The sequence below is a fragment of the Corticium candelabrum genome, chromosome 10 (genome assembly GCF_963422355.1).
Source record: "Corticium candelabrum chromosome 10, ooCorCand1.1, whole genome shotgun sequence".
Lineage (NCBI taxonomy): Eukaryota > Metazoa > Porifera > Homoscleromorpha > Homosclerophorida > Plakinidae > Corticium > Corticium candelabrum.
This window is the reverse complement of record NC_085094.1, coordinates 5043070-5065569: the sequence shown is the minus strand read 5'-3', so window position 1 is coordinate 5065569 and position 22500 is coordinate 5043070. Positions and strand designations below refer to the sequence as shown.

At 40.1% G+C, this 22500-nt stretch overlaps 2 protein-coding genes and 1 long non-coding RNA gene across 3 annotated transcripts in view; all 3 read right to left on the bottom strand.

Annotated features, from left to right (window-relative positions):
• Positions 1 to 5131, bottom strand: part of LOC134185299 (neogenin-like) — a 5333-nt gene extending 202 nt beyond the window's left edge. The window contains exons 1-5 of the mRNA XM_062653080.1: positions 4897 to 5131; positions 1390 to 1722; positions 622 to 930; positions 247 to 552; positions 1 to 169 (exon numbers count right to left, since the gene is read on the bottom strand). The exon at positions 1 to 169 is cut by the window's left edge and continues 202 nt beyond it. Of these exons, the coding sequence (XP_062509064.1) occupies positions 1 to 169; positions 247 to 552; positions 622 to 930; positions 1390 to 1722; positions 4897 to 5131 (1352 nt within the window). The remainder of the gene's footprint in view (positions 170 to 246; positions 553 to 621; positions 931 to 1389; positions 1723 to 4896) is intronic.
• Positions 5132 to 10632: 5501 nt separating this feature from the next.
• Positions 10633 to 14147, bottom strand: LOC134185893 (tyrosine-protein phosphatase Lar-like). The gene is made up of 9 exons (XM_062653777.1): positions 14058 to 14147; positions 12869 to 13174; positions 12499 to 12792; positions 12101 to 12433; positions 11754 to 12041; positions 11569 to 11675; positions 11328 to 11508; positions 11056 to 11257; positions 10633 to 10995 (listed from the first exon to the last, which is right to left on the bottom strand). The coding sequence occupies exons 1-9, from the start codon at positions 14143 to 14145 to the stop codon at positions 10827 to 10829; spliced, it is 1968 nt and encodes a 655-aa protein (XP_062509761.1). The 5' UTR covers positions 14146 to 14147; the 3' UTR covers positions 10633 to 10826.
• Positions 14148 to 14754: 607 nt separating this feature from the next.
• On the bottom strand, positions 14755 to 15368 carry LOC134186219 (uncharacterized). Its single transcript, XR_009970929.1, has 3 exons — positions 15323 to 15368; positions 15060 to 15257; positions 14755 to 14994 (listed from the first exon to the last, which is right to left on the bottom strand). It is a non-coding gene; the product is annotated as an uncharacterized LOC134186219 (long non-coding RNA).
• Between the last annotated feature and the right edge of the window lie 7132 nt (positions 15369 to 22500).

The following is a 22500-nucleotide window of genomic DNA, read 5'->3' as shown; positions in this document are numbered from 1 at the left end:
CTTTTAGTAGTGGTGGTTGTTCTACAAGTTTGTTTGCTACTACCATTAATCATATAACAAACTCTGTAGTGTGAAATTGGGCCATTGGATACTAAAGGACGCTGCCACTTGATCACAACCGAGTCAGCAGACACTGTGTCGACTTGCACACTAGTTGGAGGATTAGGTTCTGAACAAGAAACAAATTAAGTTAATCAAGATTTGATGACAAAATTACATCACAAGATGCTTTATACAACATCTTACTTGCTTGAAGAGTTGTAAATAAAATTTTAGCTTTCTTACTTCTCAACCAATTAGAAGATCTGTTATTGATTTGAACATAAGTAGCAGCTTGAATTATGACATTATATTTAGTATAGGGTGTAAGATCACCCAAAGTAATAGTTTTTTGTGTGCTGGTCTTTGAAGTTACAATAGTACTACTGGAGGATGTACAATTGATATAATATGTGAGGTGAGATCCATTGACATAAAGAGGTGCCTTCCATGTCAACACAACTCTAGTTGCCACTAAAGACTGAACTCTGATCTGTCTTGGAGGAGATGGTGCTGCAAAGAATGTATAAAAGTGCAAATTAGTACAAGACATAAAATGCTACTACACATTTGTCTTCTCACCTACTGGATCTGTCCTACCAACGACTACATCAGAATATGAACTGCAGTAAGATTTGTTATAAGTCACATTTACTTTGATTTCATAAGAAGTGAATGGAATCAGATGGTCCAGCTTAAATGAATGTGTGTTTGAAATTTTGATTGTAAAGTCGTCGTCATCATTCATCAGACGAAATTGAACGATATAGTTAGTGATACGACAAGCGTAGTGATCTTCTGCACTATAGGATGGACAGTTGAATGAGACCATAAGAGAAAAGGTAGAAATACTGGTTATAGTTGGTTTTTTTGTACACTTTTTCCTTCTTTCTGCAACACAGAAAAGAAAAAGAAATCATTCTAGTTCTAACAGTTATGAGTAATTACACAACAATCACCGGAACATGCAGTATTTGTTCTGACTTGCCAAATAAGATTACATAACAAGCAGGAAGCCTTACGCAAGTGCTACATACCATGCTATATTGTTTAGCATTACAAATGAAAGCCATGCACTCGTTCAATATCCATAACATCTATTTCGGAAAACTCATATTAGACAAACTGTTGACATGTTCTTGTACTAACTTGCAAACCTTGCATGAATATAGTGACATGTAGAAGCTAGAGTAACCTTACATCACATTCTTAGTCATTTACATATTGAGAACTCTACCTACAGCTTCATCTGTCTGATATGATAACTATTGTAGGCATGACATAAACTGCTTTAATTAAAATTAAAATACAAATCAAAAGAAGGCGTTACAGACAAACATAATACCTTACCGTACACTTTCAGTTCAGAAGTTCGCTCAGTCATGCCGTTACTATTGTTGGCAGTGCACTTGTACTCAGTTTCATTAGATTTGTGAACATCTGTGATAGTGAGTGTGTTGCCATTGACTTTTACATTGCTTGAACTTTTAAGTGTTTTCTTGGGAGAAAGGGTATGCCACTGATAAGATGGATTTGGATGACCAAATGCATTACAGGAAAGCATAAAATCGTGGCCAGATAACACATGAGCAGTTTCTCCAATCTGATAAACATGATTCTGTTCAGCATGTTGGGTGTTTATTGTGGATGGCTGTGAGGTCAGAGCAGGGAAGACTGGAGCAACTGACAAAATGAAAAAACAAGAACGTCAACCATAATTACAAATTTGATCAAATAAGTACAATTACTTTTTGACAATTTTCTAGTTGTTTACTATGAATACATGCAACTTTCTTGACTTATCATATCTCTCAGTCTGTATCTTGTACTGTACGGGTTACGATCATTGCTGGTGTATTTGTTCTTATTCACATTAATGATATCCTGCTGATTAACTAAATCAAACACTGTTATAGTGGGTGCATCACGTTTATGTATGTTATAAAACATCGTGTCACTATACTACAGTATATATCTATCATACGCAGAGAGACAAAGTACGTGTCAGCTAAAGTCATAGCATAAAGTGAACATGCACTATAACTGAGAATCATTGTATTAAAGTTAATTAATTAAAGTTTATAGACAATCACCATCACTAGTTTTTCTACAGCAAATGCATTTGTTTCAATATTCACACAAATACCATGTCTGTACATGCTAGAGTCTAATCGATCATGAAGATTGAGTGTGGGTGGTCGTTGCTGTCACAAATATGCATTGACAAAATCTTTGGCTAGAACACATGCAATTACAACATTTAAGAACCACACACAACTTACATAAACACATGACCTCAGATAGGACTGAATGTTTAGACTGCAAGTGCTGTTCATATTTCCTGGATATCATTACGACATCCGGGTGTTTACAAATTTGTGGATGGAGTCGCCAGAGCAAAGCTACTTGCACTACCTGCGCGTCTTGTTTGAAAGCTTTATTTAGATGACATTTAACACAGTTTAGGCTTTAAACGAGTCATATACTTTGGCCTACTAGCACTTCGATAACTAAAAATGTTTACTGTGAGAACCAGTACATCAAAGCACAGGCTTATGCAGCGCCGGATCAAGGAATTTTTGAAAGACGGGGTTCATCGTTAGCATTTATTTATAGCATTGGTAATTTTCTCTCTTTTAATAAAATTATATGAACTTATTCAACCACGCCTATTGGAAAAGAGGGGGTTGCAACTCCCTAAACCCCCCTCTGGATCCGTTCCTGATATGGTATCATTTGCTGCATAAATCTACTTAGCAATTACACAAATTGCATAAAATTAATATAATTAGTTAATTAATTAATTAAACACTCTTTTATACATACAAAGAAGGCAACTTTCTTTAGAAAAACTGCATTAAGATAGTTATTACCAGGCCACTGACGGATCTAGAGGGAATTTCGAGGGTTTCGTAACCCCCCTAAAATTTTACGTGACGTCATTACTAAAACCCTAAAATTTTATGTGACGTCATCACACGATGACCGCGTACCAGCAGTCGGACAGTACGAGTGAGTCGTACGGTACTCCTACTCTTTTGTAAGCCTACTAGGGGCAAACATTGGACGCAATGCGCCAATTCAGCACATAGAAGAGCGTGCTGAACGGCTTGTCATCGTCAGTTGACATTTTTGTTTGGCTGCCCTCTAAAGTCGTCGCATGAAAGAAGCTAACCCTTTCAGACTTCAAGTTGCCAAGACATTCAAGGAACGTTGCGAAGACTTCTTTCTGTAAAATCGAGGCATTTCAGGCTTGCAGCCTGGAAAAAGGTGTGGCGAATACGGCTCTGTGTAAGCCGCGCCCCCACAACTTCCGGGACCTGAAGGCTAAACGTGCTAGTTGAAATCAAACTGTGGCCTTTTTGGCCCAGCTCGAACACCACCACTTCGTTACTTCCTTGCAATGATAATGTTTCAAAGTAGTTATTTTCCATTTCATAAAAATATATTTGATGGTCACAACATTCACAATTTCATGAAGCCACATATGTCGATCTATAGAAGCTTTTATCGAAAAAGAAAGACGAGTAACATTTGCCTGTCTAGCGAAAGACATGTAGGCTTGCAAAATCAATTCAAATTGTTTGGTGCTGTAGATTCATTAATTAACGCATAATTTCGTTGTATAGTATAGACTAGGATCCATGGCCCGTCCTTCGTACGGGCAAGATACTGTAGCGTTCTGACGAAAGTGCAAACACGCCACGTGCAATCTTAGTTGCGAGGTCCCGGATTTGCTGACTGAATTCGAATCTTGCTCTTCGCGCTTGTTTCGATCGAAATCAACGCACTCCCCGTGTAGTGCTTGCTGCAGAAAACGTGTAGGTTGGATTTAGTGCAAATACAATCAGAATTTGGAGAGAAACGAAAGCGCTAGAAAAGTAAGTTTCGTCGGCAAGAGATATTCGAGTGCTCGAAGCTTTGCGAAGGACGACGATGCATACGGTCTACACAGGACTGATGTGGGCGTGTGTTCGAATGAACTGGAATGTGTAGCGTTTACGTCATCGAAAAATTTTACGCGAGGGTCGATCCCTTGAAAGGGTACCCTGTGCATAATTTTTTGTAATTTTTTACGGACACCTTTACCTGTGCGTGCCGAGTGTGCTTGCCGATTTCGGTTGCAAACGGACAAAAGACGTGGCCGCCAAACGCGAACACACACACACACACACACACACACACACACACACACACACACACACACACACACACACACACACACACACACAGTTTGAGCTGTATATATTAAATGATTAAATAGCTCATTTATATCTGGAGACGTGGCTGATCCTAACTTTTGTGACGTCACGGAACCTTCGTCCGAAAATCCTATATCCGCCCCTGCAGGCGCGTACCTAGGGGGTAGGTGTGTGTTAGAACCATCAGTCTGACTCCGCTCGTACCTTTGTAGACAATCAATCAGACTTGAATGTGCATGCAATATTGTACCCTCTTGGTTAGCTGTAAAGTATAGAAGCTGTAGCACGGTCCAGCTGTATAGCTAGATCGATGTAACCAGAATTAGACTCCAAGACTCTTTGGCACGTAAAGGACTGTCAGTAAATAGCGATAGTGTTTTCACTCCATAAATTTTTAAAAGTTCCCCATACCCACCACCCACCCTCCTGCTTTGTGCTACATACCAATATTGAAGACCAGTATATATTGCAGTATTTAATAAAGTATTTTTAATTAATAGTCTACACGACATCTACATCTATCTAGATATATCATCGACAGCATTTGACCGTCAACAGATGCCCAATAATCAGCTTTGACATGGCACTTTTATTAAATACAGCAGGTCACAAGAGTACACTAGGATAACTGAAGTAGGGTGTGCTTCATTTGGACTTTCAGAGCCAGCATCTGCTACAACTGTGTTTTCCTTCACAGTCTTCGTAAACCAACTGCTGACAATCGTCTCTGTAGCCACTTCCGCTATGCTTCCAGGAAAAAGCAAGTCCTGTCGCAGTCCAAAGCGCTTCAATGACTGCATAATATCTAGCATTTTATCAGAATTGGCCAACCCTCTAAAGAAATGTCCCTTGCCAAGAGGAGTCCCAAACAACGTAGGCTGTAGAGCCATTTTCTCGACACGTGGTTGACACGCGTTTGACACGTGGTTAGCTATATGCAAACTGTGTTTATCATTAGGAGCTGGACGCGAGTCTGTACACTCAATACAAAGTGTGTCAAGAGCGATATTGTTTACTTTGAAAACCACCACCACACAACCGTAAAGTTTACGTAGTGAAAAAACTATCTCTAGTTAAGGACAGCCCTCTAAATATAGATCAGTATTACATTTATACTATGCGAATATTTACTAATGTCTTCCAATTGACCTAATAATTATATAATTAATTAATTAGAATAAAGCATGTTGAACTGACTGGGAGGTCTACAAGAAACACTAGAAGAATCGACCCATACGATGCCCCATGCAGGTACGCCCCTGATTACTGCAACGATTTATCTAAGACATGTTGAGACAGATTTTCACATTTCAAAAGAGTTTGCAGTAACGTACGTACTGTACAGGCGCGGATACAGAATTTTTCGAAATAGGGGATCCAGTTGTCATTAGCCACGCCTCATAGAAACTAAATCTGTATATTGACCTGGAGAACCAGCAAACTCACTTCAATGTGTATCTAATAGAGTTAATTTGCTAGCATATTTATTAATAATTACAAGACATATAACTTTAGAATTAAATAAATTAACCATCAAAACATGAAGGTGCGTTCACTTTAATTAATAATAACACAGAACAAACAAAATCCATTTAATATTTCGGCTGCAGTAGGCGGACCCCTCCCATCTAACCACCTATGCTGTGAGGTAGCTTAGTTTGTTGTTGAAATAGTGTCTACATGTGTAAGAAAGAGATGGCAACCACATACATTCATCTTTTTACTTTAACTAGTTTAATAATAATAAATTAAGAAAAATGAGAAATATGTCTGCTACAATACTTGTGAGTGTCTAATGCTGTTTATTAGACTCGCGTACATCAACATACTACGTACTATATTTTAGTCAAGCAAAAAACAATTTAAATTATTGTTATTTTTACCTGGAAAGGCGTAGATGTCTAGTTGACAAATGCTAAAGCCAGCTGATACTTCAACTGTAACCTGACTGGCTGAAATTGTTGAACACTTATAATAAAATTCTCCAGATTTCTGACCACTCGCCGCACACGTTTGTGATCTCTTTTCTGGTGAACACAAGTTTCTGGCAACTACTTTCCATCCGTCAGATGTTGATGACACTGATATCTTCGTCTTTACGTCTTTTCCAACAATGGTAACGGACTGAAGTTGTAAACATTGTTCAAAGCGAATCCCTAGGTTTAGCTGGCGATATTCCATATTTGTTCTTCTGCGTTGAATGACGCATGTGCTAGTGTTCGTATCAAACAGCCATAGCAATTGGTCTCCCAATAATTCGTGTGCGTTTTTCTTGTTTGCACTCAGTGATATCCCAGGAGCTGTTACGTCTACAGCAACTGTAGAGAAAAGGAGGTAAACGAGAGATGCCTTGCCTCTATATGCTCATTCAGCGTACATGCAGCACGAGACTACCTGCATTGTTCGTTTCACATCGAATACTTCTAGTGAGAGTGTACACGTAGAAGCAGAGACGTAGAAGCCACAACAGTTGTCTGCTTGACGACATCATCAAACACAACCACGAGGCTAATGTACAGAATAGATTTGGTAACACTGCACGCGTTCAGAGAGATTTCTAGTCTAAGAGGAAGTCAGACGAACTTCTCAGAAGAGAAAGTGTTGCCCCCGCCTACAGACATCCTACTCAGATCATTTGGTAGACGTGGGGTAAACCTAGCGGTACGTTCTTCCGCGTTTCTTCTAGAGACAATTAACGTTCCTCGGTCGACGGAAGTTTGTCACGTAGAGCGCAACTGCATTGGCACACTCTCTAGTTAGTTAATTAGGCATGTTGACTGTGGTCAAAGTATACTCTCCAACTATTGCACGTAGCTAGTCTACATGCATCACTCTTTCTGTCTAACTAGTAATTATTATTTATCTAGATCTGTACGTTGTAGCGCTAGTTGCTGTTGGCAACGCGTGGCCGGTATTAGCTACACGATGTCATATTCTGCAATTGGAGCGATGCATGCTGTTTGATCGAGGCACATCTACTCGCCCTAGCTCTACGGTTGACCTTCGCAACAGTTAATTAAAACTAAAAATTAGAATGTTAGAAAATACGTTTGTAGACAATATCTGAAAACACAAGGGCTTCTATACACTTAGTGGACAGTCTGCGATGCGCATGTGCAAATTAGAGCAAAAACTTCGATACGTCCAGCCACTAGGCAATGTTGAGGCACTGTTCATATGTACGTTGTTTACATCGCCTTTCATGAAATGGGAAGGCATGTGCGTGGGTGAGCGCTCTATCAACACATCTTTCCTGATTTTGTAGACACTTTATTTCCTAGAACTGACAGTTCTGGAGGCTGTTAGACCATTCGTGTAAAATACAAACTTGCATCTAGGCGCTCATAAAGTAAATGGATAAAAGAAGAGATTTTTCATGATAACAAAAAGTCTAGTTTTACATTGGGGCTGGCGAGAGTAAAATCCAACTCGCGTTAAATAGGCGTGGTCGACTAGCGCACATTGATAAGTTTTTCTATACCAACTAAAAATACTAAAACTGGTGACATTGACATTAGGATTGAACATGCGCACTAGCAACTTGATGACCTCCAATACTTGATACGCAACAGACTGTGGTAAAATTAGTCTACCTGTTTAATTACTTAATCATCTACTCCCGGAATTATACGCTAATGGTTGGCAAAGTACATTTTTGAAAAAGTAGTTTGGTTTTGCCGGTGTCATAGGGAATTTGGCATCCCCGGGAATTTGGTATCCCCGTGCCATATTCATTGGGAATTTGGTAGCGCTGTGTATAGTTGCTGTTGGGGTAAGATGCAACGCGTGGCCGGTATTAGCTACATATCTTGCAATTGCATGCACGTGCTGCGTGTAGCAATTTTCTTGCCGTAGCTATATGGTTGACCTACACAACAATTAAAATTAAGAATTAGTATGTTAGAAAATAGTGTTTATGTTTGTAGACAATATCTGAAAAAATAGGGCTTCTATACACTTACTGGACTTTGACAAACTGCGATGTGCGTATGCAAATTAATTAACTAATGCATAGCATAACTAGAGCAAAAAATTCGACACGTCCAGCCACTAGGCAAGTTTATGCATGGTTTTTGCTTTTGTTCATATGTCGCCTTTGATGAAGTGGGGAGGTATGTGGGTGAGCGCTTTATCAACACATCTTTCCTGATTTGTAGACACTTTATTTCCTAGAACTGACAGTTCTGGAGGCTAGGCTGATAAACCATTCGTGTAAAAACAAACTTGCATCTACGCGCTCAGAAAGTAATTGGGTAACATAAGAGATTTCTTATGTTATGACTAGGCCTAGTTACATCGGGACCGACGAAAGCAAAACCTAACGCGCGTTAAATAGGCGTGATTGACTAGCGCACGTGATTAGTTTTTCTAATAAAATACTAAAACTTGTGACACTGACATTATGATTGATCATGCATGCGCACTAGCAACTTGATGACCTCGAATACATAATACGAAGCAGACTGAGGTAAAATTACTCTACTTATCTAATTAATTAATTAATTATCTACTTCTTAACCGAAAGTATGTGCTAATGGAGATTGGCAAAGATTATTTTTTGAAAAAGTAATTTGGTCTTGCCGGAACGGTTCCATCGCTTACGTATTTGTATCAGTGACGGCAGACTTTGTGTTTTTGTAGATTTTAGTCTTAGGTGACTTACTAACATTCTTCCCCTGAGATGGAGGCGATCGCTGTTAAGTTAAAATTAAGTTAAATATAGTGTACACGGTACGTACAACTACAAATAAGTCGCTTGAGCTTGTACACCCGTCCTTAGATAAAGATAGCAAAGCAAACGTATTGAAACAAACATTCGCACCAGCCTCGCCATTCCCGGATTGTCACAATCATCGCTAGTCTGTGTCAATTGCTTTAACAAAATTCGGAATTCAAGAGTACATGCAATGGCGCGTTTCTGTGCTGTTCTGTACAGACATTTATCGACGAAAATCAGCCATCACTGTTGACTAAACCTGAGATCGTTGGCTGTAACTATACCTAGCTATAAGCTTTCAACAGTGTCTGCAGCTTCGTGTTTACCACATTTTGATCACCTAGATAATTTTTTCTTTTTTGCTAGTACAGAACCGTGATACGCGTGTGTTTCGTGTTGACCTAATCTATCTATCTATCTATACTACTATATAAAATTGACGGTGTTTGTATATATGTATAAGTTCGATAGCCGGCTAGACCGGATCACCCACGAGGCTAAAATTTGGGGTACGGGCGTAACTGGGCATGGGTAAGAATATGGGCAGGGTGGCGTCAGCTTCCAGCTTTTTCAGTCGGGTCTCCTTTTGGGAGTGCATTGTACAACGACACAGTGCTGTTCATCGTTCAAGAAGGAAAAGGAATGACCCTGATAGATTTAATTTGAAGGATGTTCCGTTACGTGAACTCAACCTCATGGCGTAGTTTTGTTTTCTAATAACTAAGAATGCAATGCTCACTTTCAATATTCATTGTTTGTTTACATGCCATTGTTACGTCACAATGCTATAGCTATTCAGCAGTCCCATCAGAATGCGTTATCAGAGCAAGCTGTTGTTGATTTGTTTATCTTAAACATCAAACCACATTCAAAGCAAAAAGATAATAGTTCCGAAAAGAAATATTGTTTAGTTCGTAGGTAGGTTGGAAACGTGCTGAGTATATTCTAAAATATCCCAGGAGGACCCGCCTCTACTCGCGCGCATTGGATAACATCAAACTACGTCCAGAACAAAGACGTAGAGGTCCACTTAGTAATGGTCAGTGCGTATAGATTGGAAACGTGCTGAGTATATTTTAAAACACGCCAGATGGACCCGCCTCCACTCACAAGCGAATTACTCCGCAACGACTCATCGGACCTCCACCAAATTAAGCTGACCTTGGACGGTATTCACGGAGCTTGTCGTCTAGTACCGGCGACGTCAGAAACGACAAGATATTTTTGTGTAGGATATCTGGGTATTTAGAAATACGCCTACCTTTGGTTTTTCCGAATACGCTCGCCGAATACCTGCCACATTCGATACGCCTGTTTCCTTCAACGGCAGCAACGTCTTCGAAGTGATAACATCCAATGGGACTGTTGAAATGGCTTCGAGAAGACTCACTGAAGAGATGTGTGACTGCGTTTGCACTAAATCCAACCCACACGTTTCCTGTGTGAACACATCACAAACAGAGAGCAAACAGTGCGCTAAATCATGCCTGCCTGCATGTCAAGCTACTGCATGAATCCTATGGCTGAGTAAGAAATTGCATGTGACTTTCAAGTTTCTGTTGCTCAGGTATATATATCTCTGAACAGAAATATCGCTGCAAAATTTCTCGAAATATGACACTCGGTTAAGTTTTCATTTGTCTTTAACGGGATATTAACTAATTAGCACATTCCAGTTTATTCGAACACACACCCACACCATCATTTGAACTTAATCCACACAGGGAGTGTGTCGATTTCTACCAAAAAATGCAAATGCCGTGTCTACATACGCTCAAACTGAGTCTTCCGTCATGACACTACATACTCTGCTCGTACGAAGGACGGGTCGTGTATCTAGTATGTTCTATTTCTCATTGGATGTAAATTCAACTGTTTACTTCTTCGTAGATGATAGAATCGTCTGATGTTGTTAGTGACTCAACTTTGCTTTGCATCACTGTTGTGCCAGCGTCAGCGTATGAAGCAATCTCACTTGTCTCCACGGTAACAGAATTGTATGCATTACTTTCTGTCATGTCTAGATCATCGATTGCACTACAAAAGATATCACAACATAATTGCCAAAAATTACATATATATTAGACATTATTTTACCGTGTGGTTTGTGCAATTGATGGCATCTCATAGCAATGAGCATTTGTTTCTGTGTCTTTGTCATCGTTCTTCTGCATGTGATTGTTGCAGCATCTCTTGCGATGCCGAACGACACAAACAGCAACAACAATAATAACAATCACCAGCAAGCAGGGTAACACTCCAGCAATAACAAGAGGTGCTGCTGTAGACTTCGACTCATCTAAACCAATAATTATAAATATGTACACAGAAAGGATCGACTTTCAGCAAACAATCAATCAACTACATACGAATATTCTTTTTGCCGGTTCTTGCTAACAATTGACATGGTAGCCCACTCAATAGTTTCGTGTTGTTTGCAAATGCACTAATTGTGATGTTGTAGTTGGTATCAGGTGTAAGATTCGTCTCTTGAAGTCTCGTCTGTATGGTCTTGACGATTTTCGTCTCGAATTGAGACTGAAATGTCAACTAAGCAAACAACAAACATTGAAAGTTGTCTTGCCTTACAAATTGTAATATACAAATTACTTGATAGAATGCAATTGCGTTGTCTCTTGAAGAATAAGGATTCCATTTCACAAGAAGAGAAGTTAAATTGGTTTCCGTGGCTGTACAGTTCGGAGGAGTGTCCGGTACTAAATCGAACATTTGGTAATTATAGCAGAAAAAAATACGTTAGAGCAAAGACATTTTGTGCACGTCAACTCACTCACCAGCTTGTTTAGTTGTAAAATTATATGATGCATAAGGAGACAACAGAGGACGCACATAAGCTGCTATGTCTATTGTATAGCTTGTATAAATGTCCAAATTAGTAAGATGGAATCTTCTTTCCCTTGTAGATTGAGGGAATCTGTTGCCATCAGATCTTGTTGATTTAAAATATCTGATATAGTAACTATTAACTGATCTTGGTGTTGAAAACAGTGGTTGCTGCCAAGTGATTAGAGCCGAAGTACTAGTCACTTGGAGAGACATAATTTTTTGAGGAGCAGTATTTACTGTCACACAAAATACAAATAAAAGCAAAATAAAAACACGTTATGTTCTTTACACTAACCTCCACCCTTTGTATCAAACGTTATCACTTGACTTGGAGAACTAGCTAATTTTGCTTTGTCAGTTCGTCGAATATTGACTGCAACAATCCACACACTGTAACGTGTTAACTCTGTCAATCCAGTTATCGTGAAAGCTGAGATGCTCCCACTGACAGTATTGTTAACAACCAACGTATTGCTATCATAGTTACTAGGATCGATACCTTTTCCCTGCACTACAATAATCTCATATTTTGCTATCGCTCCATTAGGATTAGAAGGTTTATGCCACTTGAGATGAACTGATTGTATTTGTTTGTCAGTGGCTGTCAATTGTCGTGGTTGGCTTGGAACTTCATGTACAAATAGAAGTAAATGTTATTTGCGTGCATTTAATACAAATTGCTAAATCACTTACTAGATGACAAAGTTCGGAATTGTATTTGCGTGCTCCACTTGCTTTCCAGCTTTGTAGCGCTTTCAACATTGACAGCCCTCACAATTAGAAGGTAAGAAGAGAATGGTTTGAGGTTGGTGAACCGACTTTTAGTAGTGGTGGTTTTTCTACAAGTTTGTTTGCTACTAAAATTAATCGTATAACAAACTGTATAGTATGAAATTGGGCCATTGGATACTAAAGGACGCTGCCACTTGATCCCAACCGAATAAGCTAACATTGTGTCAACTCGTACATTGATTGGAGGACTGGGTTCTAAACAAGAAACAAATCAGTTTAATCAAGATTTGGTGACAAAGTTACATTACAAGATGCTTATTCAACATCTTACTTGCTTGACGAGTTGTAAACAATATTTTTGATTTGTTACTTGTCAACAAAATGGGAGATCTGTTATTGATTTGAAAATAAGTAGCAGCTTGAATTGAGACTGTATAGTTAGTATAGGGTGCAAGACCAACCAAAGTAATAGTTGGTTGTGTGCTGGTCTTTGAAGTTACCATAGTACTACTAGAGGATGTATAATTGATATAATATGTGAGATGAGATCCATTGACATAAAGGGGTGCCTTCCATGTCAACACAACTCTAGTTGCCACTAAAGACTGAAGTCTGATCTGTCTTGGAGGAGATGGTGCTGCAAAGAATTTATAAAAGTGCAAATTAGTACAAGACATAAAATGCTACTACACATTTGTCTTCTCATCTACTGGATCTGTCCTACCAACAACTACTTTTTGTTACAAAGACACAAATTTTTAGCTTTCAAAAAAGTTGTAGCATGCAGTTACCTAGTTGGCTTAGTTTGCTGTTGAAAACATGTCTACATGTGTAAGAAAGAGATGGCAAGCACATTTCTTTACTTTTGTTATATTGATCAATTAAGTTATATAAACTGAGACAGTGTCTGCTAATACTTGTCTAGTGCTGCTTCAGAGTCACTTGCATTAATATTCTACGTACTATACTTTCGTCAAGCAAGTAACAATTTAAAATTATTGTTATTTTCACCCGGAAAGACGTAAATGTTTAGTTGACAAATGCTAAAACCAGCTGATGCTTCAACTGTAACTTGTTTGGCTGAAACTGTTGAGCAGTTATAATAAAATTCTTCAAATAGTTTACCAGTAAGCGCACATCATTGTGCCTGTTTTTCTGATAAACACAAGCTTCTTGCACTTACTTCCCACTTGGTTTGATCGGATGTCGATAACACTAATGTCTTTTGGTTTTTCTAACAATTGTAACAGACCGAAGTTGTAAACATTGTTCAAAGGTAATCGTTAAGCTACGTTCAGCTGGCGATAGTTGCGAGCCTTTTTGTTGCGTCGAATGACGCAGGTGCTAATGTCCGTATCAGTCAGCCCTTGCAGTTCGTCTCCCAATATTTTTTGTGCGTCTTCTGTGCCTACAGCTAGTAATATTACAGGAGCTGCTAAGGCTACAACAACTGTATAGAAAAAGTAGCTAGGCTCATTCAGCCTACACATGCATGCAGCATGTACGAGACTACACTGTACCTGCATTGTTTGTTTCACATCGAATGCTTCTCGTGATTGTGTACACATAGAAGCAGAGCCACGGCAGCTGTCTGATTGACGACATCATGAAACACAACGACGTGTATAGGTGCAGATCAGGAACTCACACGACTAGTCTAGTAAAGCGCGATCTTCTCAGAAAAGCAAGTGTTGCCTCCGCCTATAGACCAACACTTGCTCGTTTCCCTACGACCTAGTTGTAAGATAACGTCCATGCAGTCGCAACGGAGCTAGCTGCACAATCTCTATTTTTCTAGGCGACTGTCCAGCAACAAAATCCCCTGGAGTCCATGTACTCTGGTTTTTATGAACCGTAATTAACTTAGTTAATTAAGTTAGACCAACGATTTCGCCGTCTACTATGTGGCAGATCGAGGAACGTACTAGACAATAAAAGTGTTAAAACCTTTGTAAACTAGCATGCACCGTCGATTGATTTATCTAATAGAAGGACGATAGCCTCGTCTCCATGCAAGCCCACTTTCGCTTTTGCAAAGAGGCGTACACGTGGTTCATCACATGACATAGTTAGACACGTGGCGAAACGCATGAAGTGGGTCTGGGAACGAGGTTTAGTACACACAGACGACGATTACATTCATAATTTTTCGAGAATGCATGTAATCATAAACTGTCAAGATTGCTATCAATTTGTACCAAATGTTTCTATCACGTATTGATTTTCTTAGACATTTGTCTTGTCGTATGCATCAGTGTAGATAGTGTTGCAAGTCAAATTTGCATCTAGTGTCGACGGAAATTTTCGTAAATAACGTCATTGTCCGGTGTAGTCAACGAGCAAATCTGGTCCGACATCAGTTTTGCATTACCGTAGACAGGAACAGTATCCGACTTCATGCTAACTGACCGGGAGCTGTTTGCAGCGCTTTGTGTAATGTCCACATTCTCGACGGTACTGCAGCAGACATCACAAAACAAAAGTTAAGATTACTTAATTGGTATCATACATTATTAAAATACTGAGAAGTTTGTGTAGCTATTGGCAGCTCATAGCAATTTGTGTCTTGATCTTTGGCCTTGAAGTCGTCTTTCTGGACGCGATGGTCGCAGCGTCTCTTTCAATAACGAACAAAACAAACGACAGCCACAATAACAATAATCAGCAAACAAATCACGACTCCGACAATAACATAAATTATTGTGGAAGACTTAGATCCTCTAAATCATCAAACACAAGTATACACATTTAATGTTTCTATAAGTTGCAAGTTTAAAAAACCTACGAATAATTTTTTGACGGATTTGGCCAACAACTGGCATGGTGGCTCTCTCAGTAGTTCCGTGTAGTTTGTAAATGCAGTGACTGTGATGTCATAGTAAGTAGCAGCTCTGAGGCCTGTCTGTTGAAATGTCCTTCCACAGTCGTTGCAACTTTTGTCTCGAAAAGTGATTGAAATTTTAACTAAGCAACACATAAATTAAACATTTGCGTTTATATAATCGACTGAATGCAGAATACATTATAAAACGCAATTTGTTCGTCTCTTGGAGAAGAATCCCATTCCACAAAGAAAGATGTCGAATTAGTGTTTTCGACTATGCAGTTGATAGGAGCATGTGGTGCTAAATTTATTACAGACAAAAAACAAGAACAAGTTAAGCATTGTTAATACAAGTAAATTCTGAGAACAAAAAATGAGTTTTAAAAAGTGATAATTCTCAGTGCATGTGGATGTGTTACAAAGCTCCACTTGCTTTCTACTGTTTCTCTGCCATATTGATGATCTGGAACTCTATTTATTGTACACGTAGTTGTGGAAAGAGCATGAAGCCACACAATCTGCTTACAGTTAAAGGGGCGTAGCGTGGCATAGGCTAGACTGGGCTCTACCCTCCCATCATTTGTAGGTGTGGCCATAAAAATTGTGGACTGTAAATACGTGTGATCGAGGACCAAAGCTGTTTATAGTGTATACACCATCCTTTTCCCAGTCTAGATCAGCCACTTTTTCGACCGTATTAGTCAATTAGAAGCCAATAAAAGTGGGCGTAACCATAAAAGTGGGAGTGTCCAGTAGCATATTATCCCCCCCATTTCTAGAGGTCACGCTACATACACGCAATAAAGAGGAAATGATTTAACCTCTAGAAATTAAGTTTGGCACACTAACCTTCTTCCTTGGTAGCAAAGTTTATCACTCGACTTGGAGGACTTCCCAACCTTGCTTTGTCAGATCTCCGAATATTGACTGCTGTCATCCACACACTGTACTGTGATCTCTGAGTCAGACCAGATACTTCGTAATCTAAGATGTCGCCACTGACAGTCTCCTTAACGACCGATCTCGTAAGGGTACTAGGATTGACGTCTGTCCCCTATACCACAATGATCTCATAACTTGCTATATCTCCATTAGGTATAGAGGGTCGTCTCCACTTGAGATTGACCGATCGTGCTTCTGTGTTATAGACAATTAGCTCCAGAGGTCGACTTGTTGCTTTCAAGGTGGAAAAGAACACACCGAGCGACATTATTAACTAATAATTTATATAAACAAATAGAAGGCTCACTTACCAGCCGCTAAAGTTTTGAATTGTACTGGTCTGCTTTCATTGCTCTCCAGCTCAACGTTTTTCTCAACGTTGACAGCCGTTACGACAACGCGGTAAGTCGAGAAATGTTGGAGCTCGTTTCAGTAGTGCGTTGGTCGAAACGTTAACGACGTGGAGTTCTTTCAGTAGTGAAACGTTAACGACGTTTGGAGCACTTACACTGAAGTTATAATAATAGACTTTATAATACGAAATTGGACCGTGAGATATTTGAGGCCGCTCCCAATTGATCTCAACCGAATCAGATGTAAGTGTTTGCGTGTTTACTTGTATGTTGACCGGAGGATGTCGCTCTGGTAAGACAACAATAACAAAGTTAGGTTATCATGACAGTCTCACGTGACCAAACGCAAAAGGTCTTTATACTTGCTTGATTTGTCGTAAACGTTGATGTAATTTTGTTACTCCGCAGTATTGTAAAATTGTTGTTGTTGATATTAATTTTAATTTTGGCATTGATTTTGGCGTCGACATAAGCTTTAATCGCGACTGTATAGAAAGTATAGGGTGTAAGACCAGTCAAGGTAATATTTGGTTGTTTCCTAGTGTTCAATCTATATATATATATATATAAAGCAGAGGTGTCAGTCGTGTGTGTGTGTGCGTGCGTGCGTGTGTGTGTGTGTGTGTGTGTGTGTGTGTGTGTGTGTGTGTGTGTGTGTGTGTGGTGTGTGTGTGTGTGTGTGTGTGTCTGTCTGTCTGTCTGTCTGTCTGTCTGTCTGTCTGTCTGTCTGTCTGTTTGCCTGTCTGTTGGAGCGTTTCTCAAAGACGGCGAGTCCGATTTCGGCCGAATTTGCTTGCGCACGCCGAATTCACTAATGTTGAAAGTAAGACTGTGGTCGTCTTCCTGACTTCTCCTACGACGACGCGATTTCCCGCCGCTCGCGCGCGAATATCTCCGGAACGGCGAATTGTATCTCTGCCGAATTTAGACTGCCCGTTCCCGACGTCGGACAGTACGCGCTGAGCGTGTCGTTTATTGCGGGCGACGCCGGGAAACGGAAGATATATTTGCTGATATCCGGGTCTTTTAACGAAGTGGCTAGACGGGTACCGGCCTCGTATGCGGAGGACTTGGAGTGCCGGTAATTTGCACGTGACCCATGCTCCCGGATTCCTGCTAACGTGCGTACACCGTACTAGGTTCATTGTCACGTTATCGTATTATGTTATGGATGCGGTGATGGAGTGTACGTGCACGCGTTCTTGAACATGCATAGCTAGTCTAGTCGTTTTCAATGGAAGGAGCACCTAGTTTTGAAGTGTTCATTGCACTACTACGGAAGCCGACTCTCACGTAATTTGGATACAAAGAACAAGTTTCGAAATGTATTTCACATGGTGCGACAGAGTTGGAAGCTGTGTTGTATGACTGTGATTGTAGTAATAAATGTACTAATTAATTAATTAATTAATCAGTGACTGTGTTGACTGTCTAAGCTAAATATATTGGCTTTATTAGCTAGCTAATAATTGATTGCTATGTAGTTGTTGAACTTTACTTTAGAGATTTGCAGTTAGTTAGGTATCCTATATGCATGTGCTGTATAACCGGTTATTTCTGCGATCATGATATTCCTGCGAATTCTGCGAAGAAATCAGATTCATGGAGTGCACAAATAGAATTTGCAAATATTTATGCTTATCTTCGAGTTCCAGGAGTCATGTTGCGACACATGTACATGCATGTGTACATGTGTGTACCAGTAACTGTCTTCCTGGTTGGAATGCAGAAATTTAATTCGCAGCTAAAACTTTTGTCTAGATTCTCAAATTGCAGTAATAACCGGTTATATGGTGTATAGTTAGGTAGGTATGTAGGCAGGTGCATACATAGGTAGGCAGATTATCATTTTAGTTCTTATGTCACTGTGGTTTGAAGAGAGTAAAAAGATCCTGGTGAAATAGCATTACATGATTCTGTCATCTGATCTGCCAGATCTTGCTCTTAATATATAGTCAAACAACACTGCATACCTTGCACATAATACACACACGTGTCTAATTTTACATAGCAACGGTTGCCTCTACAACCAGTTTATCTTATTTGCTAGTCTTGTGACAGCTTCGGCAAAACCACCACTTTGATTTGGGTCTTTCTTTAAGACCAACACAACTCATGTGGGACCACAAGAGGCAATGGTCACACAAAATTGATGCTTCCTCATCCAAGTTGTGAAAGCAAACTTGGCAAACATAACTGCAATATTATTCTTACTCTTGACATTTCATGATTATGGCTCTCTTTAAATCTTCGCACAACTAGTGATTGACCATCTTCAGAAGCTCTTAGGGACAATTCAAATGAGCAGTCTTTCCTAAAAGTCCTGTTGATGGAAAGCACAAAGAAAAAATACAAAACACAATGAAAATGTAATTGGAAAATTAAATGAAAAAGTGTGTTGAGTGCAAAGACTAAAGTTATAAAATTTGAGAAATTTGCATTAGCAAAAATTTCTGGTATCAATTTATTAAGCTTATGTGCAGTTTGGTGTGTTTGCTTATCCTTTGAAGTTTATTCTTAGTACTGTACGTACAAGGAATATTTAATTATGGTTTGTTATGAAATTGATCGTAAAGCCTACATCTTAGGGAAGTCCTGTTGCTCTTTTATGGCTTGCATACCGAACTCAAGTCAGGGAACACTCACAAGTAATGTTTCTTTGCACTTCGGTACAGAAGTAACAGCATGACGAAATTCTTGGTGTGTTTTTAAATGTAGGAATTGTGGTTGTATAAAATTATAAATATAATATGTAATATGATATAGAAATATGTTTCAGGTTACCGGTTGAATTTTACAAAACAAATCAACCAAAGGTCTGAAAATGTACCCCAACAATTGTTGATATTAATTTTACTGTTGATTAGTTGATATTAAATATGGTAATTTTCAAATTTGATTAGGAATTGTAGAATATAGAATATCCAAATGCATCTACACCGCCACCCTGATACAAACTAATAGATGTGAGAGAATCTTAGCATGTTCTTAGAATCTTACCTGTTCGCCGAAACGCCAGCAACGTCTTCGAAGAGACGACGTTCAGCGGGACTGTCGAAATGAAGAGAGTCGGCATTCGTTGTATACGGGGAACGGATTATCCGGGTAAGTATTGCACGTGACTTGCACGTGACGGGATTCACGTCGAAATTATAGATGCCAGGTTCGATACACCTGTTCTCCGCAACGGGACTGTTGAAATGGCTTCAACGGGATCAATAATCCAATCAACGGGATTTTTTGAAACTGGGCACGTGTCGAATAGATGCCAACTTCGATACACCTGTTCCTCGCAACGGCAGCAACGTCCAAGTCGAAATGGTTTCAACCAATCGCTAATCCAATCAACGGGATTTTGAAAACGGCAATTGAACGGGATATAACTATGAATGAGAATTCTGTCTGGCTGCTACTAAACGCTAGAAGCACTTACACCACGGCTAATTAGTGACAGTAAACGGTTCTCTATACAAACTGTACGTGACCTGGCTACAGCCCCTCTGCCTCTTCAACCATCAAACGCATTTTTAGATACTTTCTCCTATAATCTCTTTCTCTAGAGGCGACCTGTCTGTCTGTCTGTCTGTCCTGTCTGTTTGTCTGTCTGTCCTGTCTGTCTGTCTGTCCTGTCAGTCTGTCATTAATAGCAAACAGTGTCTGCAAATCAATAATTTGTGTGATTAATTATTACCCGGGCGAAGCCGGGCATTGGAGCTCGTTTGTACATATTTTTCGACTTTAAATTGATGAAGTAGCGGAGATTAGATCCATTGATATAAAACGGTGGTCTCCACGTGAGTACAACACTCGTTGCTGTCTTAGATACAACTTGAACGTCTTCTGCTAGAGATGGTGCTGCATAAATTTAAAAAAGTAAATTTGTACTAAACACAGAGTTCTATACACATTTGTTGTCTCACCAACTGGATCTGTTTTACCAAAAATTACGTCAGAATGTGACTTGCAATACAACTTGTTGTAGGTTGCATTTACTCGGATTTCGTAAGCAGAAAAGGGAATCAGTTGAGACAGTCTGATCGAACTTGTACAGGACTCTTGTATTGTAAAGTGATCTCCAAGTGTCGGACGGATTCGAACCAAGTGCTTGTCAATGCGACAAGCGAAACGCTCTCTTGTGTTACTGAAGGAACAGTTGAATGAGAGAACGAGAGAAGAAGCAGTAGAGCGACGCCCCTGTTATCGGACACCATCAATCATCGGACAGCCGTGCAAGAAGTACACGAAGTAAGACTGAGTTTTGTTAAAGCCCACAGTAAGAAGGATTAGTAGAGACTGTGATTCCAGACGCTGGACTTCCAAAGGCTTGAAACGGTTATGCTAGGACGGTAAACGTGATCCATTCCTGCGATCCCGTTCATCGGACACCACCATCATTCACCGGACACGACCTCCCCCATGAAAACGCAAATGCAATTCTGCAACTTTGCACCTGAGATAGGTTTATAGGTGACTAGCTAACACAACAACACTATCACTGTCTCCGTTTGCTACTCTCCAGGAGAGATACCGCACGCTTATTGAGTCGTGGTAACGCCCCTTTCGTCGGACAGTCGTTTTTTCTTTGCAGCAGCAGTCTGCAGGTAATAATGTCATGAGAGAGAGAGTTGGAAGGAAATATCGTACGGCCCCCAATTCGTTTGACCTTTATTTGACTCAGCAACGGTTATTAGCGGAAACTGCTGAATTTTCTCTGCTGACAAGCTCACTCTGTTGGCATCTACTAGCCCTCCGGTGCTGTCTAGTCTTCCCAGCGTAAGAATTTGAACTCCCGAGTGTCTTGCAGCACAACTGCACAGGCTTGATGCACACGGATGTAGCAGACGATTCACGTCATCCATGTTCGAGCTTTGCGGTGCGCACATTCTCTCAACTCGCACAGGAACAGCCCGTGCTTTCCTTTCAACGCCCCTAATTTGGTACTTGGTTCTGCATAGGATGTGTGCAGGTGTATCTATCTCAGTTTGATATCTACCATTGCCTGACTTTGCAACGTCACGAAGTGCAACACGTCATCGTTGGTACAACCAGCTGTACAAGTGTACCGAATGCAGGAACTTTGTTTACTATCAGAGCAGCTAGAACCTTCACCCCTGCTTCTCCTAGGTAAAGTTGAATGAGATAACGTCAAGTCCTTGTCAACGCGCGCTACGCAGTGATCGACTTTCTTTGCAATGGGTAAAAGAACGTTTTAGCACTTCAATCGTGCCCTCTCATCGGTTTCGGTTGTCGTCTTCTTTGTTGAACGGCTAGTTCGTTCAAGCGACATCTTTTACACGTCGTGGTGGGGTCGTGGTTGTAGGAGAAATGACTCAGAATTGCCATCAAGCACTCTAGGCAAGTGTTCTGCGTTCTTCGGCGTTTCAGATGTCTGAATTTAATCAACTGCAGTCATTTGAAACCTAGAGCTGTTGCTGAGAAAGTAGGAAGGCAAGAAAATGGGTGTCCGACGATTGGGGCCGTTACCACGGGCGTTTGACCGACTGTAACTCATACAGATCTCGGCTGACATGCAGGGTAGCAACACGATTTGTAGGTAAAGAGTTGTTGATTAGCGATATATAAGTAACTAGGCGGAAGGATGCGTGCGTGCAATCTAGACGCTACTGTGCGGTGAACGATGCGTTTGTCCGATGAACGGGTATGCAAGGCTCCGTACAGTTTTCAATCTCACTCTAAGCAGAGAAGAGGTACAATGCTCTCTTTTGGTGTGCTCAATTGCAACTTGGATACCTACATTTATGATGTGGTAGAGACTGCGTTCAAAACGGATAACTGAGAACTCGCGTTCGGAATATGATGGTGTCCGAGGAACGGGGCCGCGCT

Bases quoted from the DNA above. Each gene is read 5' to 3' on its own strand.
- LOC134185893 (XM_062653777.1), bottom strand. From the start codon at position 14,145: ATGATGTCGTCAATCAGACAGCTGCCGTGGCTCTGCTTCTATGTGTAC. The intron at 11,509-11,568 runs GTAATTTGTATA...TTGTTTGCTTAG, and splicing joins ACGCAATTGCATTCTATCAA to TTGACATTTCAGTCTCAATT. The intron at 10,996-11,055 runs GTAAAATAATGT...TATCTTTTGTAG, and splicing joins TCAATTGCACAAACCACACG to TGCAATCGATGATCTAGACA.